Source organism: Crotalus tigris, unplaced genomic scaffold, assembly GCF_016545835.1.
Source record: "Crotalus tigris isolate CLP2741 ecotype Arizona unplaced genomic scaffold, ASM1654583v1 scf7180000017568.12009008, whole genome shotgun sequence".
Classification (NCBI taxonomy): domain Eukaryota; kingdom Metazoa; phylum Chordata; class Lepidosauria; order Squamata; family Viperidae; genus Crotalus; species Crotalus tigris.
The window spans coordinates 5,958,548-5,976,225 of record NW_024096478.1 but is presented as its reverse complement, the minus strand read 5'-3'; the positions used below and the strand labels follow the sequence as shown (position 1 = coordinate 5,976,225).

The window sequence follows — 17,678 nt, the reverse complement described above, 5'->3', positions numbered from 1 at the left end:
AATCACTAAAGTTTGTTATTGTAAAAAAATTAATAAAATATATTAAAAAAATAAATACAGCTTCAAGCAAGGGATTATCCTCTGATACCTCCTCAAATAGAAAACTGCCTTGTAAAGTAGATAAATGGCTACAGTATATAATGGGATATTATATACCTCCCTCTCATCCTGCTCCTGTCCTTCCCATCTTTTAATTGGGCCACTGTATTTTTTTAATTTGTTAAATGGTTCTAAGAAATATTAAACATACATTTTTAAGTTGGTTTATTCCAGAAATGCCCAACTGTACTCTGTACTCTTTTGACAGCAGTTATTCAACTAAGATAATTAAGACAATAAGAAGTATAGTGGGATTGATATAATTGCTGAAATGGCTGCTTATTTTATTTAGAATTTTATTTCAATACTATTTTGAAGCCAGTTTCATTAAATTGTCATTAGTTTCTTTGTATAACTTTGGCTCTGTTTACACAACATCCTTAACATGGTTGCAGTCTTTATACTTGTTTTGGATTTATACAATATATTGAATCATTGGCTGATAAAATCATAGAATGTAAGGGTCTACCCAATGTAGAAATTTTCTGTAATTTGCTGCCACAGTAGCCCTAAGAAATCATGCAGCTTTTGCTTAAACACGTGCTGTGTTTAAAGAAGTCTGCTTCATTCTTGAGCAGCTTTTACCATTAGGAATTTTTTTCTGATATCCAACCAAAGTCTGCTTGTAATATAAACCCATTTTTCCTTGATCTCTCTTATGAAATAACTATGCACAATTATGCCCCATTTTATGGGTGTGACAGTCCTTCAGATTTCAATTTTCGTGTTCCCCTGCCGTCCTTGCTGCTAATATCTCAAACCAGTTCCTTTTTTCTTCTTGATCATCTTGGTTGCTTTCCCGATTGTGCACTTTCTAAAATGTGTTGCCCGATACCGGTACAAGATACAGAATAAATTATTTAATGGCTTCTTAACACACTAAACCCTACATACACACATGCACACAAAGAATAACCACATTGAATACTAAGTAAACCAGGTATATTGTATGGCTGCAGTCACCATGTTTGTAATTGTTTAAGTTCAGCATCGTGTTTGAATAGATCCTGTGTATACAATTAATAAAAATATTCTTTCATGTTATTTATGCAAAACAAATACGTGCAAAAATATTGGACCTTACATCAATAGAAAGAATGAAGAAAATTGGTTTTTATTTAGTTCTCTAGAGACTTTCAGATTAGCTTACCTTGAACAGCAGTATCAAATATGCCAAAAGAATTCTCTGCCAAAGAACTTTGATCAAGATGTTTTTAACTTTTTAATGCATTGCTGTTTATTTTATATTACAGAAAATAATGCTGTAAAAATGTGAGAATAAACCAGTACAACTTGTATAGTAAGTCCTCAGTTTAATAGACTTCAGCTAAACACAAAATATGTGTATTTTCTGCTTCTTCACTTCATAAAATACCATTTGTGAACTTATGCTTCACAAAAAGCTGCTAATGGTTAAAGCATTGGACTAAGGATGGAGAAAACCAGGTTCTAGTCCACCCTCAACAGAAATTCACTGGATGATTTTGACTGATATATAAATGACAAAACTAAGGTCTGAAAATGCAATGTAATCAACAGAAAATAGTTATTTAGTAGAACTGAGAGGCAAAGCACAGAGAAACTTTTGAGGAAATAAAGGAACATACTTTGATCTCTCTTTCACTCCATCTGCTACTTACTTCAGCCATACCTATCATGCTTAGTGCTTTATTCAATTCAAAGTAAAATTCATTATTGTGGGAGAGGAGTCACAATAGTCTTTCACTAACTTTGTTTTTGGCTTTGAATCTTTACTCGGGACCAGATAAAAAGATTTATTTATTTTTATTTTATTTTATTTTATTTGTTTGAATTTATTAGCTCCCAAATCCAATAGATTTTGGTTGGTGTTCAAAACTAGAAAATCCATATAAATAGATAAAATATAAAACCGAATGTAGAGCCCAGACTATAATCTTATAAACAACACAAATCAAACAAAACAGGCTTGCTATTACTGTTCACACTGCATTTGCACATTTTGAACCAGCTGTAGCTTCCATGTGGTCTTCAAGGCCAGCCTTTTGTAGAGCACATTACAATAATCATGAGGTGACCAGAACTTGTGTGATGGGCCTTTCAGTAGAAGAAATAGTGGAAGATGGTGCATAAGATGAACCTGTGGAAAGGTTCTCCTGTCATAGATGCCATTTGCTCTTCAAGCAGCTGCACAAGTCCAAAAGGATCCCAAAATTGTGTACTAGTCTTGGATGAGGAAGTGAAATCCCATCTAAGACCAATAATGGTAACATCTTCTCTTCTAACCCGAACAACATCAAGATACTCGGTCAACATAGCTTCACTTGTGGAGTTGAGATATAAAGTTGGATATCATCAATAAACTGATTGTACTGAATCTTGAATTGGCACATGATCTCACCCAGTGGTTTCATGTAAACATTGAACAGGACAGGGGAGAGTCTTGACCCTTGAGGAAGATCACATGTGAGGGGCTGCAGACGCAGTATTCCCCCTCCTGTCAACACTGATGTAAACTGATCACTGACAAGATTGTCAACCTCTGGAGAGCAGTCCTCCCAATCCCAACCCCTGCAGCTGGTCCATCTTTACTTGACAGTTGGAAAGCCACTAAGCTCTAGGAGACAGCAGAGTGCAGAGTAGCCAAACAGCATAAATGAATGGATAGGCTGATGGGAGGAGTTGAAGAGCACCCTGCATTTGTAAATGTGGGTTAACTGCCAAGCACCTGAATTTTAATCACGTGTGTGGGGGGTGCTGCAATGGCTGTCACTTCAAAGACCAAGCCTAAGTACCATTTGTTCAGTGCCACCATAACTTCAAACAGTTGTTGAACAAATTGTTATTTAGCAAGGTCTACCTGCATTTTTTAAACATCTGAAAACCGTTGAAGATCAAAGAATTTTCTTCTGAACAAATACCATCTGCCTGCCACTCTAGAAGAGCTATGAGATTTTGAGGTTTGTACATGTTTCTGCTGCAAAGATGTGAATTTCCTACAAGATGCTATACATAAATAGCGTTATCAGACATATGAATAAAACTATAGGAAGTCTGCTGGTTATGAAGCTCCAGATTACTAACAAACCTAGTTGTGATAATGGTATTACTTTGCACAAAGCATTTGAAGAAAACCTATTTACAGTGTCGGCTATTTATAAAGGTATTCTGGGCGCATAATAAGATTATAAACTGATTTTATTTTGATTTATGCACCAGATTTAAAAGTTTTAGGATTGTTTTTCCCCAAATAAATGTCATAGTAACGATTATAAAAATTGAAGTAGGAACTTATCTATACATCACAATTCTGTATTACATCATTGTGTGAGTGTGGGGAAGCCATTATGTTATCTCAACAACTTGGTATTCAGTATATGGCACAGAAAATCTGTGGAAGTTTGAGTAGTGGAATTTCATATTTGATATGCATATTCTGAGCACAATTTTACATTTCTGCATTTGTTTGCAGAAAGAAAATGTAAAATGCAAATATTAAGTGAATACATTATGCAAGACTTAATTAATTTATAAATCCTAAATTGGCAGCCATTTGTAAATGCAGCAGAGTGCAAAACACATTAAAATATGACATCTGATGTAGAATCTTTTCAGACATTGCGCTTTATAGCCTAAAGCTTTTTCTTTTGATTTTCAACATTACAGCTGATACAAAATGTTCTCCCATTTTATTCACTATCACCCTGAATTATAGACAGGATATTCATCTAATGTACAGATTTCCCATGTTGTATACTGTAGAGGTTCACTCCAAGGACTGGTCTTGATGTTGCTTGTGCAGACTTCAGAAGAACCATTATTTATTGAACTATATAACATTTCAAAATACCTGTTGAGGTTGCTCCCTTGATACATATTTTTAAATGGTATATTTCTTCATCATAATGAATGGTTTCTTGCAGTCTGCAGAGGAAGCACATCTGTATAGTGAGCATGGGGAAGAGAGTCCAACTCAGGACTGATAATACTACTAAAAAAAAGGAGTTGGCCCTGAAAGATTACAATCCAGAGATCTATTTTCAGCAACTCCTGTAACTTTCACCATTGTATAGCCCTAACTCTAGAAAAATTTCATGGTGAAATGGGTAACCTATCTTAGAAACCTTGCTCAGGATTTCTCATTTCAGGATTTGGCTTACGCTTGGCACAAGGATTTTAAGTGATTATTAAAATTCTGTCTCCCTTTTCCTTAAGGAGTTATTGCTGTGTCAGTTAAGATTTATGCAAAAGTGTGTTTTCAACAGTTGTTGAGTTTTTTTATTTGAGAATAAGGTAAGCATTTTCCTGTATCCCAATTTACAAAGGAGTAGGTAGGTTCAATATTGTTGGCCGCATCTTACTTTAAAAAGGGGGGGGGGCACAATAAGTGAATTTGTTGATCAGGATTTAACTGGGAATGGAGGAAGGGTTGAATAGATAAGGTAGAGAGAGATGCATTTATGCCCTGTTGCAAAATCAAGTGAACTTTATAATTTTATTGTAGCATAAAATGTCTTGTACCTTCTTAGGTACATACCTTGTGATTTGTTGCTTTTGAAAATCAATATACTTATAATGCATATTAAAAACAGCTGTTGTATTAGGAGACTGGATTTATCTGGTTGATAGGCTGAATTTTCTTCCTGAATATCATTTGGAATGGATATAAGCAGCATCTTGCTTAACTATGTAGAACAGCTATTTTAAATTTCAGCTATATTTTATTAATGGGTGGAGAAACTGAACAATGTGGCTCTCAACGTCTCTAGGATTTATATATTTCCAGTCTTTCCCCATCTTTCTTAGGATTTTACATTACTCTTTTGAAACACAGGTGCCCCCACACTCCTCTCATTAAGCAATTAAGAGAAAAGGGCAATACATTTGCAATACTCCATTCTCCTTATTTTTCTGTGGGTGTTGCTATTAAATAGAGAGAATAAAGTATTCTAGATGGAAGAGCCTTATTAATAGATTCCCCTTAATTTTAAATGTATATTTTTAATAAATATGGGAATGTGATTTAATAGATAGGAAATATGGTTTTGTGAAGTGAATGATGAAAATCCAAATAGGATGAAATTCTATCGGTCAAGAAAGAATTAACCAGGGAAATGAACAATGTTTGCAGCTCTGCTCAATGCTAACAAAGTATATGTTTTGCTTTGCTTTCCTTACAGCCAGTTAAAAAAGATAGTGTATAGTGGTAATTGAAATGTGTGTATCCTTTTATTTCTTCATAAATATGACCTAAAATTTGATCTGTTCTCCACATGTCCTAAAAGTAGAGAACCCAGTTAAAAAATGAGTCAAAAACTTTAAACTTGTTACAAGCTACATTTATTGAGGAAAATGAGCCAAAGCTACATATTCATGTGTAAAGCAGGATAAAAAAAATTCTCAAACAATATAATAACAACAACAACAATAATAATAATGGAGGTCATCTAGTCCAAACCCCTGCCCAGGCAGGAAACCCTATACCATTTCAGACAAATGGCTGTCCAGTGTCTTCTTTAAAACTTCCAGTGTTGGAGCATTCACCACTTCTGGAGGCAGGTTGTTCCACTGGTTAATTGTTCTAACTGTCAGGAAGTTTCTCCTTGATTAGTTTCCATCTGTTGCTTCTTGTCCTGCCTTCAGGCGCTTTGGAGAATAGCTTGACTCCCTCTTCTTTCTGGTAGCCCCTGAGATATTGGACCTTGCTGCAACTTAATGCAACTAAAGTCATGCAGCACCATGTAGACAATATAGATCAATAGAAGTACATATTTTTATAGTCTTAATCAGAACAATTATTTTGGAAGGTTGGAGAAATTGCTGTTTCAAAAACAATATACTCCCAGCTCCATATGAATGGAATAAGAGATTTAATCAAACTCATAATGAAAATGGATAAATTATTTCATTCTAAATTGTTTCAATAGTGCCATTAAATAATGTGTTCCTACTTGGCTTTTTACTGATAAAGAGATGAAATTTGAACAATTAAATGAAGATAAACAAAAACCAATTGTAAAAAAGAACTTACCTGTAATAATAGTATTTATTTGCTTTATAACATGCAGAGTAATCTTTGCAACATACTAGATACCTGTTGAGAATATAAGGTCAAGTGCTGAAAATGGTAACAATTGGAGTTACCCATTCATCATTTCTATAATACTTGTATTCTTTGGGTTTATCTTCAGAAAGGAGATTGCCTGTGTAGTAGAATGTGGGAACGACCTTTAGGAAAGAGGGGAAGTGATGCTGCCAAGGAAATAATCAGACAACAAAGGCAGGAGTCCCCAGGGGCTTAACGGTCAAAGAAAGAAATTTGGAAAGGATCCACCTGAAAGGATCAAGCAGTTTAAAGCGGTGGTGGGAATTTTTGTAGTTTCAGACTTGCAAGATTCTGATAATGTAGGCTTACAGTTAAGTAAATTTAGCTCATCTACTTGTGTTTCCTGTCTGGCATCTATTTATTGAAGCAAATGCTCTCTGAAACTGACACTGAATGTTTTAAGAGAGCAGTTTTCTGTAAACATTAGCTGAATTTGCATTTCAAAAATATATCTTATTTGATTTCAAAATGATTCTTTTAAAAAAAAATCTTTCTCCTCTACATGAACCAAAGGGGAAGATTAATACTTGCCTGTATTGCTTTGACATTTATGAGACTTACATTGGAAGTAAGTTTGTTTTCAATACCCTTATTTTCAGTACCCTTTCTTAACAATCCTAATAAGGATCAGCAACTCCATCACTAAGCAAAGCAGTCATTAAGTAAAATATATCACATGACTGCCCTGCCTAGCAGTTCCAGCAGTCTCTGTAGCCTTTGTTAAGTGAACTCAGCATGGTCATTAGGGGAGGACCCATCCCAATCCAAGCCATTACCAGCTTTGTCCCAGCAAGGAACTTCATCCTCTTCAATTCCTCCCCTCTCATCTTCCCTCCCTAAGGCACAGCAAGAAACCCCAGAACTGCTGGCACAACTCCAGAGTTGTGGCAGCGTGACAGCATGATTTGTTTGTTTGTTTTGTTTGAAGTCTTTTCTAGTTTGAATGATGCAGAAATTAAAAGGGTTTTGGCATTCTTTGCAAACTAAAATAATTCCTTGTGACAGAATGCATGAAATATCTCGGTTATTTTAATATGCTGTGTACTTTCCCTTGCATAGAATACCTAGGCATTATGCAGAATAACAAGAATTATTTAGGCAAAGTATGAAAGGAGCGCCATGGAAAGGTTTAGGGTTAGAGTTAGGGTTAATACCATTTATTGAAAAGACATATATGAAAATGAAAGGAAAAAAGTACAGGACTTCCTTATGGAAAAAAACAAAGAAAAAAAGACCAGCATTGAACTATTTGCTCCAACAAGAAAGGCTAGAAGGGCATTTTAGCAGCAATATTTTATACTTTGCTGCTTTGCCTTTGGCATTTCATAGAACGCCTAGGAAATGTGTGAAATATTAAGCATTTCATGCTTTGATGTCCTATTTTTGGCATTCTGTAGATTTCATAGGCGTTCTATAAAATGCCTGATTTCACACATTGACGATGATATGTATATGTATCAATATCTTAGTGTTTTGGCATAATTGAATTCTTCACATTTTATGTTTGTTATAGACATCAACAGAGTCTAACAATTTTGTTAATAAAACAGCTCTCAAAGAACTGGTTTTAAATACTGCCAGACTTGTGTCTTTACAAGCTATTAAAAAGGCATTATGCATAACATAATTAAACACAGAAATAGTGTTAAAACTTTTTTACTGTTTGACTTGCGACAGCATTTATCTGTCAGAGCTGATTATATGCTCCAAGTTAGTCTGCAATGTATACAGAAGGCAGCAATCACAGTTATTATTTCTGTATGAAAATCTACCATAGCCAAGGAATTTTCCATGAAAATAAATTAAATTAGTGATAATATCCAAGTCATCAAAGTTACCTAATTTCATAATGGGGTATTCACAGTTAAGAATAGGAAAGATAACATAAGAAATCTTAGTCAGCTTTGGTAAGTTATAGGAAGCAAAGCAGTGACTTCCTTGAGATAATCAAATGAGCCATTAATTCCAAACATGCCATCCATTCTCTTTTCATAAAGGTTTGAGCTCTGTGTGATACACAGCTTGTCTATACCTTCTAAAGAAGTTCTGTGCAAAAGAAATTGTACCCTTTCAGATTGTCTGAATTTTTGCCTACCTTTGCAACTGAACACTAAAGTTTGATGCTCATTTCATTTATTTACAATGAGGGAAAAATTATTTGATCCCCTGCTGATTTTATACATTTGCCCACTGACAAAGAAATGATCTGAAATTTTAATAGTACGTTTATTTTAACAGTGAGAGACAGAATAACAACAAAAAAACCCCAGAAAAACTCATTTCAGAAAAGTTATAAATTGATTTGCATTTTAATGAGTGAAATAAGTATTTGATCCCTTTGCAAAACATGACTTTGTACTTGGTGGTAAAACCCTTGTTGGCAATCACAGAAGTCAGACATTTCTTGTAGTTGGCCACCAGGTTTACACAAATCTCAGGAGGGATTTTGTCCAACTCCTCTTTGCAGATCTTCTCCAAGTCATTAAGGTTTCGAGGCTGACATTTGGCAGCTCAAACCTTCAACTCCTGCCACAGATTTTCTATAGAATTAAAGTCTGGAGACCTGCTAGGCCACTCCAGGACCTTAATGTGTTTCTTCTTCAGCCACTCCTTTGTTTTGCCATGCTGGAATACCCATCCACAACCTATTTTCAATGCCCTGACTGAGGGAAGGAGGTTTTCACCCAAGATTTAACAGTACATGGTCCCTTCCATCATCCCTTTGATGTGGTGAGGTTGTTCTCCAGCACTGGAGTTGGAGAATCCCGCAATGGGTTGAGACTGTGTTCCTGCCCAATCAGATCAGTCAGCCAAAGTTGCCACGCCCGTCCTGGACCACGAGATCCCAATCTTGACTGATCTCGCCCACTGGACAGACGTGCAAGCTTGGCTCTTAGGCAAGTACAGTCTACCATTGGTGGATTTCATTTCCAGTAGATTAGCTAATTGGATTATTTAATTTGAAGTAGATCATTGCAAATTCTAAAAATTCTTTTTCAAAAAGAGGCTAGAGATACATAAATTCCTTCTCTGGGGAGGTATCAGGCCCTGTTGGGGATGGGGTCCCATCCCCCTCTCCCCTCCCCACACCCCGTCCCATTACCCCAAGAAGGGACCTGATTAACGAGCAGCTTGGACTAACACTGTTAGTCCAGCTGGCAGCAATGCACACAAAGCGAATTGCGGAGAGGGGTGCCTTTCGGAGGGGTGGTGACTGACTTCAGCAGCGGAGCTTGCGGCAGCAGGAGACACCAAGCCCTAGAAAAGGAGTTCTCCAGGGCACAAAAGAGGGCCAGACTAGAAAGACTGCAGTCTGGAAGCTTAGCTCCCGAGTTACCTTTGGGAGCCCAGACTTCACTCCGGGGAATCTGGTCAACAGGGGAATCCTTGCAGTCCCCAACACAGTGCGGGACAGGTGAGTTCTCTTCTCTTTCCCACGGGGCGTCCCATGGGGCCCCCGAGGCCACATTCACACCCACGGCAGCAGGGCTACGCCCCAGCGAGGCGTAGCCCCTCGGAGGAACGCTTAGCCATATTAATCACACAAGCAATAGACCGGGCCCTTGAGGCTAGGGCTCAGGCTCCCAAGTTAGGAACGGCCTCTTCACGTTCCGCCCAAAAACGGGGGACGGAGACCCAACAATATCCCTCTTCTCCATCAGGATCATCTGTTTCTGAGGACTCCTACCTCGACCAGGCGGTCATAGAGCAGGAGGTTCAAATGTCTGAGGAGGAGGACATTCTACCTGAGGTGCCTTCCTTCAACGGTCTCTTTAACCCTTCCTTCTTTGTCACCCTACTGTGTAAGGCCACATCTACAGCTCACCTCGGACCGGGAACTCCAGCAGAGCCGGTTCCTGCTCTTCCTGATGCGGAGGCTGAGCTGAACTTCATCGAACCGGTAACTGCCCAGCACCGCATCCCCTGCCCCTCCTTTTCCTGAACGCAGTCCAGAAACAATGGGCCTCCCCGGCCTCTCTTCCTCTCCCAGGTAACACCGACAAGAGGCTATACAATGTAGCCAAAGAGCTTGAGGAAGCATTGGAAGTACCGACGGTGGACGAGCCCTTAGGGCCTCTAGTATCGTCCACTGCCATATCCGGGGATTTCTCTGAGGCCCTTAAGGGCGAGGACCGAAAATGTGAGTCCACATACCGCAGAACACATCAAACAACTGCATGGGCAATCAGGGCCGCAACATCCGCCTCCTTTTTCAGCAGAGCCGCACTCCGTTGGCTTCGCCAATTGCAGAACCGAATTCCAGCGTTGGACATTCGCACACAGCAGGACCTCAGTAAGATGGTAGCGGCCAGGTTCTCCGCCAGAGCCATAGCTTCCAACATCACCGGCCAGCGCATGCTTTGGTTAAAACACTGGCAAGCTGATGCCAAATCCAAATGGAAGCTGGCAGCCGCCCCGTACCAGGGGGGCAAACTATTTGGGGATGCCATCACAACCCTTTCAGGCCTGACAAGAGAGGCAGGAGAGACAGGCAGATAGACAAACTGCTAGGCCAGACAACAAGCACAGGCCCAGCGGTCCTTTCGTGGGAACAGCAGGCCTCCTGCTGCTGCTGGGTTCCTGGGCGGAACAGAACCTGGCCTCAATCAAGGCCGACCATATATCAGGGGAAGCGAACACTCAGGCCGACTTACTGAGCAGGACAACAGTAGACCACTTGGAATGGCGACTCCATCCAAGGGTCTTCAAGGAAATCTGTCACCGGTTCGGCTGTCCACTTGTAGATCTCTTCGCGTCACTGTCCAACGCCCAGTTGAGCTGCTGCTTCTCCAGGTTCCCATCTACGGGAGCAGAACAGACAGATGCGTTCCGGAGACCATGGCCACAGGGTCTGCTCTATGCCTTTCCCCCCTACCTCTCCTGCCGGCGGTAATACGAAAACTCCTATGGGAGTGAGCCGAGATTCTCCTGGTGGCCCCATTTTGGCCAAGGAGACCTTGGTTTGCTGACATGAGGAGTCTCTCCATCGCAGACCCTTGGCGGATCCCCCCGAATCGGGTCTCACTCAGTCAGGGGGTAATCCTCCATCCAGAGCCCCAATGGCTACAATTAGCCGTTTGGCACTTGAGAGCTCGATCTTAACAAGGGGACTCTGTTCGCAAGGGGTCATCAGGATAATTCAGGCCTCTAGCTGGCCTTCCACAAACCGCATATACGAGGCCACGTGGAAAAACTTTCAATCATGGTGTTCGGACCGACACCTGTCCATCGGGGAACTTACAGTTCCCAACATCTTGGATTACTTGTTAGACGATCTGGAGAGGGGCCTGGCCCCAAACACGCTATGCAGACAGATTTCCGCCCTCTCCACGGTTCTCTCTTGTAACTCGGCGGAGTCACTGGGCCATCATCCCTTACTCCATTCATTTCTTAAAGGGGCCGTGAATATCAGGCCTCCCACCGTACACAGGTACCCTTTGTGGGATTTACCACGGGTCTTACGGGCGCTTACCAAGGCACCGTTTGAGCCATTAAAAACATGTGATGTCCGCTACCTGTCCCATAAGGTAGCCTTTCTGGTGGCAATCACATCAGCTTGACGTATTTCTGAATTAGCTGCACTCTCGATATGGGACGACCTGTGTTCCTTCCATAGGGATCGAGTAGTCCTTCGACTCAACCCTACATTCATGCCAAAAGTCAATTCCTTATTTCATAAATCGCAGGAAATAGTGCTACCGGATTTTTGTCCAAATCCAGCGCACGACCTGGAGTGCCAATGGCATACATTGGATGTCTGTAGGGCGCTTCGATACTACATTTCACGGACAGCGGAGTTCCGCAGCTCAGAAGCTCTCTTTATATCCTTCCATTCCGCCTCCAGAGGCCGGAAAGTGTCTTCTTCCACCATTGGTAGGTGGATCAGAGCATGCATCGCCGGGGCATATCAGGCGGAGGCGTTACCGATTCCCAGACGGGTTACAGCACACTCCACACAAAGTGCAGCCACTTCTGTGGCATGGGCCACTGAAGCCTCCATTGAGGAAGTTTGCAGAGCGGCCACATGGGCCTTGCCATCCCCCTTCATCCGTCACTATAAAATTGACAGATTTTCCTCTGCAGAGGCCTCCTTTGGTAGGAGGGTTCTTCAGCAGGTTGTACATCAAAGTACCACACGGGACCAGTCTATTTCCCACCCTCAGGGACAATAGGCTTTGGTATGTCCCATTGGTGGATTCTCCATCTCCAGTGCTCGAGAAGGGACGTTGTCTTACCTGAACGCCTTTTCTCAGCACGGAGATGGAGAATTCACACCCACCCTCGTAGGTCATTTAGACCTAGGGTTAACTAGTTTGTGAGCCACAACATCTTGCTGTCAGTCATTGGCTTCGCTCGCGTCAAGACTGGGATCTCGTGGTCCAGGATGGGCGTGGCAACTTTGGCTGACTGATCTTTGGGCAGGAATACAGTCTCAACCCATTGGTGGATTCTCCATCTCTGTGCTGAGAAAAGGCATTCAGGTAAGACAACGCGCCTTCTGTCCCCTTAGTAGAAAAACAACCCCAAAGCATAATGTTTCCAGCGCCATGTTTGGTGGGGATGGTGTTCTTGGGGTCATAACTGCATTCCTCCTCCTCCAAACATGGCAAATTGAGTTGATGCCAAAGAGCTTGATTTTGGTCTCATCTGAGCATAACACTTTCACCCAGTTCGCCTCTGAATCATTCAGATGTTCATTGGCAAACTTCAGACGGGCCTGTACATGTGCTTTCTTGAGCAGGGGGCCTTGCAGGCGCTGCAGCATTTTAGTCCTTCACAGCATAGTGTGTTACCAATTGTTTTATTTGTGGCTATGGTCCCAGCTGTCTTGAGATCATTGACAAGATCTTCCTGTCTAGTTCTGGGCTGATTCCTCACCATTCTCATGATCATTTAAACTCCACAAGGTGAGATCTTGCATGGAGCCCCAGACTGAGGGAGATTGACAGTTAATTTGTGTTTCTTCCATTTGCGACTAATCACACCAACTGTTGTCACCTTCTCACCAAGCTGCTTTGTGATAGTCTTGTAGCCCATTCCAGCCTTGTGTAGGTCTACAATCTTGTTCCTGACATCCTTGGACAGCTCTTTGGTCTTGGCCATGGTGGAGAGTTTGGAATCTGATTGATTGATTGCTTCTGTGGACAGGTGTCTTTTATACAGGTAACAAGCTGAGAGTGCTCCTAGTCTCAGCTCAATACCTGTATAAAAGACATCTGGGAGCCAGAAATCTTGCTGATTGATAGGGGATCAAATACTTATTTCACTCATTAAAACACAAATCAATTTATAACTTTTTTGAAATGCATTTTTCTGGATTTTCCTGTTGTTATTCTGTCTCTCACTGTTAAAATAAACCTACCATTAAAATTATAGACTGGTCATTTCTTTGTCAGTGGGCAAACGTACAAAATCAGCAGGGGATCAAATATTTTTTCCCCTCACTGTATAAACAAAGTCATACAATGTGCAATGTGTTAGTATGACAAAGTAATCCACACACCCCATCCCCGCCAGCCAAATCAGTCAGTTAAAGAGAACATGAAGGCTAGTTGTGTGAAAATTTCATTTAAAAATGAACGTTGATTCAGGCACTCTTGCCCTGTATGCTTCTCAGAACTCTGTCTTCATCACAGTAAAGTTCTCACCATAAAGATTGTAGCAGCACTTATCTCATTCTTTAAAAATAAAGATCTAAAGATTTCTGTAAAACAGTTATGAAATCATTTCTGAGTTTTTATCAGTACATAGTTAAGAGACAATAGTGAACCTTCCCAAGATTGGCTCTGCTATTCAAAATCACTCAAAGATCATAACATAAAATAACATCCTGGGGTCTTTGGCCAACGTCAGCATTAAAGATTACATTACCAAAAAAGCATCAGGTAATGATATTCCTGGAAGGGTAACAAACCAGAACTCATTAAGAACATTAATGCTTGTTCCAAATATGCCAGAAAGTGAACCTTCCACTCAAATATGCCAGAAAGCAACCCTTCCACTCAATAGTGGAACCATTGAGCTACATGAATATAATTATTTCTGATGGGAACACAAACATTGCATTCCACCATAACAACCTCATCCCAGCTGTTAAGCATGAAGTGATATTATCATGACTTGGAGGTGTTTTCCTCCTCAAGGCTTTAACATTTGCCATTATTGAAGGAAGCATAAAATTTCACTTTGGGCCAGAAAACTCTACTGGAGAACATACAAGCAAGTCTGCAAGATAATGGTTAAAGGAAAATAATGCATTGTTTTAGAATGGTTAAATGAAAGTCCACACATAAATCTCATAAAAGTATTTTGGCAGAACCTGAACAAACATTTTATGCTTGAAACCCCTCCAGTGTTAATTAAGTTGAAACAGTTTGCCATGAAGGAATGGGCCAGAATTGCTACACAGTATTGTAATGTGAGAGGCTGATTACAAATTACAGGAAGCATTTGTTTGCAATTGTGGCAGCTGAGGAAGGTACAACCAGTTATCAAATGCAAGAGGGACATTTTCACACTGGATAACTTTTGTTTATCACATAAATGAAGCAAGCACAATATTTCAGTATTAGGATTAATCAACAGGACTTATGTGAAGATCTGATAAGTTTTAGTAGTTGAGCTATACAATTGTTAAGTGGACAGAGTCCCAGGTAAGAAGTGCAGTGTGCTTTGGGGTGTGGGGGAGACTCTGAGAGGCCCAGTGCAGGTCACAGACAAGTAGAGGGTGTGCTGTGAACACATCTCTTCACTCTGACGCTGAACATCCTTCCTCGTGAATACCCATGGGGCACTTTCTGCTCCTTAGTTTAAATGCACTGCCCTCTGGAACTGAAAATCCTCCCTGGTAGAATCAGGGCAAAATCATATTTTCGATGCCTCAGAGGGAATGCAGGCCACACATAAAAACGTCTTTCTGGTCAGAAGACTGAAAAATCTTTCCTGCCAAAATCCAAGCAGAAAGCATTGATTTTCCACGGAAGCCAGCAGGGAAGATTGCAAATAGCCCTCACATGATTGAGGGACGCTTGACAACTTGTTGTAAATGCCAAATGTCCAGATTGCAATCATGGTATCTCATGGGATGTGTGTGATGTTTTGCAATGGTCAGAAGCACTCTATAGGCCAGGGGTGTCAAACTCAATTTCACTGAGGGCCGCATCAGCATTGCGGTTGCCCTGGGGGTATGTGTGGCCAGAGTGGGTGCAGCCTACTGAGTGGGCGTGGATACAGTGGGTGTGGCCTACTGGGTGGGCGTGACCAATTCTACATCATTCGCGTCAAGGGTGCCTAGGGGGCCTGGGCAGGAGTGGGACAGATCTGAGGGTCTCTGGCAGAAGGGGGTGGGACCGGGGCAAGTGCCAAGGTATGGTCCCCCGTGCAAGTGCCAACATGGCCACCATAAAATTGTACATTGGCTCCTGGCTGGCTTGGGCCAGGGCCAAGGCAGCGGGGGCCGTTCCCTCACTGTTTCAAGGATGGCTTCACGGGCCACATGAAACTACTTCGCAGGCCGCATCCCTCCCCCGGGCCTTGTGTTTGACATGTCTGCTATAGGCCATAAAATATCCTTTCCAAGGCCGTTGTTAATTCATACCATGAATGTTTATTTAAACAAAAAGTCATAACTTGAGAACTGTACAGTACAGAAATTCAAAGAATTTGAAAGTGGGTGAATATTTTTTTTTTCATAAAACTGTTGCATTCTCTTATCCTGTAGAGAGTGGATTTGAGAAATATGTTTCTGGTTTTTTTTAAGAAAGAGCAGTATGTCTGTGGATGAATATATTGAAAGTACTTTATATTAAGAGACACTATTAGCTTTTAATAAACAGCTGTCCAGATTTGGTGGCACATAATCTACAGAAGTTTATTTCAGTTAAAACAAATTGGTCTCTGTAAGGCAGGATAAGAAATGACAAACTGGAAGTGAGAGATTGAACTAATAAAATTATTTAGGTTTTCTATGATACTCAAGATATGACAAATTTTAGTGAAAAGCAATTAGAAAAAGTAATTCCAGTACCACATACAAACATTCTTTTTGGAATATGATTTGGGAATTAATAAGTATATAAGATGTAAGATAAAATATGGCTTTTTTTTACTTATTTTATTTATCAAATTAGGTAATAACTTTTTAGGCAAATGAAGGAACCATCCAGTACAATATTAGATAAGTAATTGTAATGAATTATGTACAATAGCTGTTTACATTGTGGTCAAAAACTATCAAAAGCTGTTACTTGAACTAGAATATTCTTCCCATGAGAAGACAGGCAAGTTTAGTTTCTTCTTTCTTTTTTCATACAGTTGCCCTGGGGCGTAATCAGCTCCTGAAAAAGGAGAAACCAAAATGGAAAAGCGATTACCCCATGACAGATGGACAGCTACGTAGCAAGAGAGACGAATTTTGGGACACAGCACCTGCTTTTGAAGGCCGCAAAGAAATCTGGGATGCTTTGAAGGCTGCATCACATGCATTTGAGAACAATGATCATGAACTGGCACAAGCAATCATTGATGGTGCAAATATAACTTTACCACATGGTAAGTATATTCTTAATGGATGTACTGTAGCACTTGTGAACAGAAAAGCACTGTGAGAGTCTTAGTGTACCCCATGATTCCTTTTATTTTATTTTATTTTCTTGGCCTCCTAAACCAGAGGTCCCCAACCTTTTAGGCACCAGGGACCGGTTCTGTGGAGAGAGGTTTTTCCGCGGATCAGAGGGTGTATGGTTTTGTGTGCTGCCTGCATCCCACGGATAGGGCTTTGCTTGTTTGTGTAGACCGGTTGCTGCCACGGACCGGTACTGGTCCACGGACCGGTGGTTAGGGACCCCTGTCCTACTCTGAAAAATGTTACTTGACATTAGCTTCTTTTCAGCGCATGTTATTAAAATTTACTATGTTTTTTTCTAGATATGAAAAATTATTGGGTTACTTTTAATATACAGTTGAACAGAAATAGTTCTGAACTTCTCCATTTTGCTTTGTTAGGGAGGAGGGAGTGAGGGAGTTTGCAGTGTGCTATGATATGTTTTCAAACTTAGCCATCTGCCGGTCAACTGAAAATCACTTAAATAGTGAAGAGACTCCGTTTAAGGTAAAGGTGATTGAAAGTGGGTCAGAATAATGAAATCTGAATCTGGGATGGATGGATGGATGGATGGATGGATGGATGGATGGATGGATGGATGGATGACTGAGCAGGCTGAATTTTGGAGGTAAACAAAGGAGTAAGAATTTTTGAAACATTACAAGAGCATTAATGTAATTCCAGCTGGGTATGAACACCTTTTTATAGTTCACATATGTTCATGAGAACATAAGAAAAGCTCTTCTATCCTCCTGTTCCAAACAGTGGCAAGGATTAGCAATGAGTCTTGATCTTAGGATAGAATGTAGTGAACAGTATTATCCTCCATGAAATTTGTCTAATCAAACTGTTCCACTTTTGTTAAACCTTTTCATCTCTTCTCCCCTGGGA

General features: G+C 40.5%; 1 protein-coding gene across 1 annotated transcript in view; it reads left to right on the top strand.

Annotated features, from left to right (window-relative positions):
* The window catches only part of UBTD2 (ubiquitin domain containing 2), a 69,216-nt gene that overhangs the window by 29,693 nt on the left and 21,845 nt on the right, over positions 1 to 17,678 (top strand). Inside the window, exon 2 of the mRNA XM_039352303.1 lies at positions 16,499 to 16,735. Within this exon, the coding sequence (XP_039208237.1) occupies positions 16,499 to 16,735 (237 nt within the window). The remainder of the gene's footprint in view (positions 1 to 16,498; positions 16,736 to 17,678) is intronic.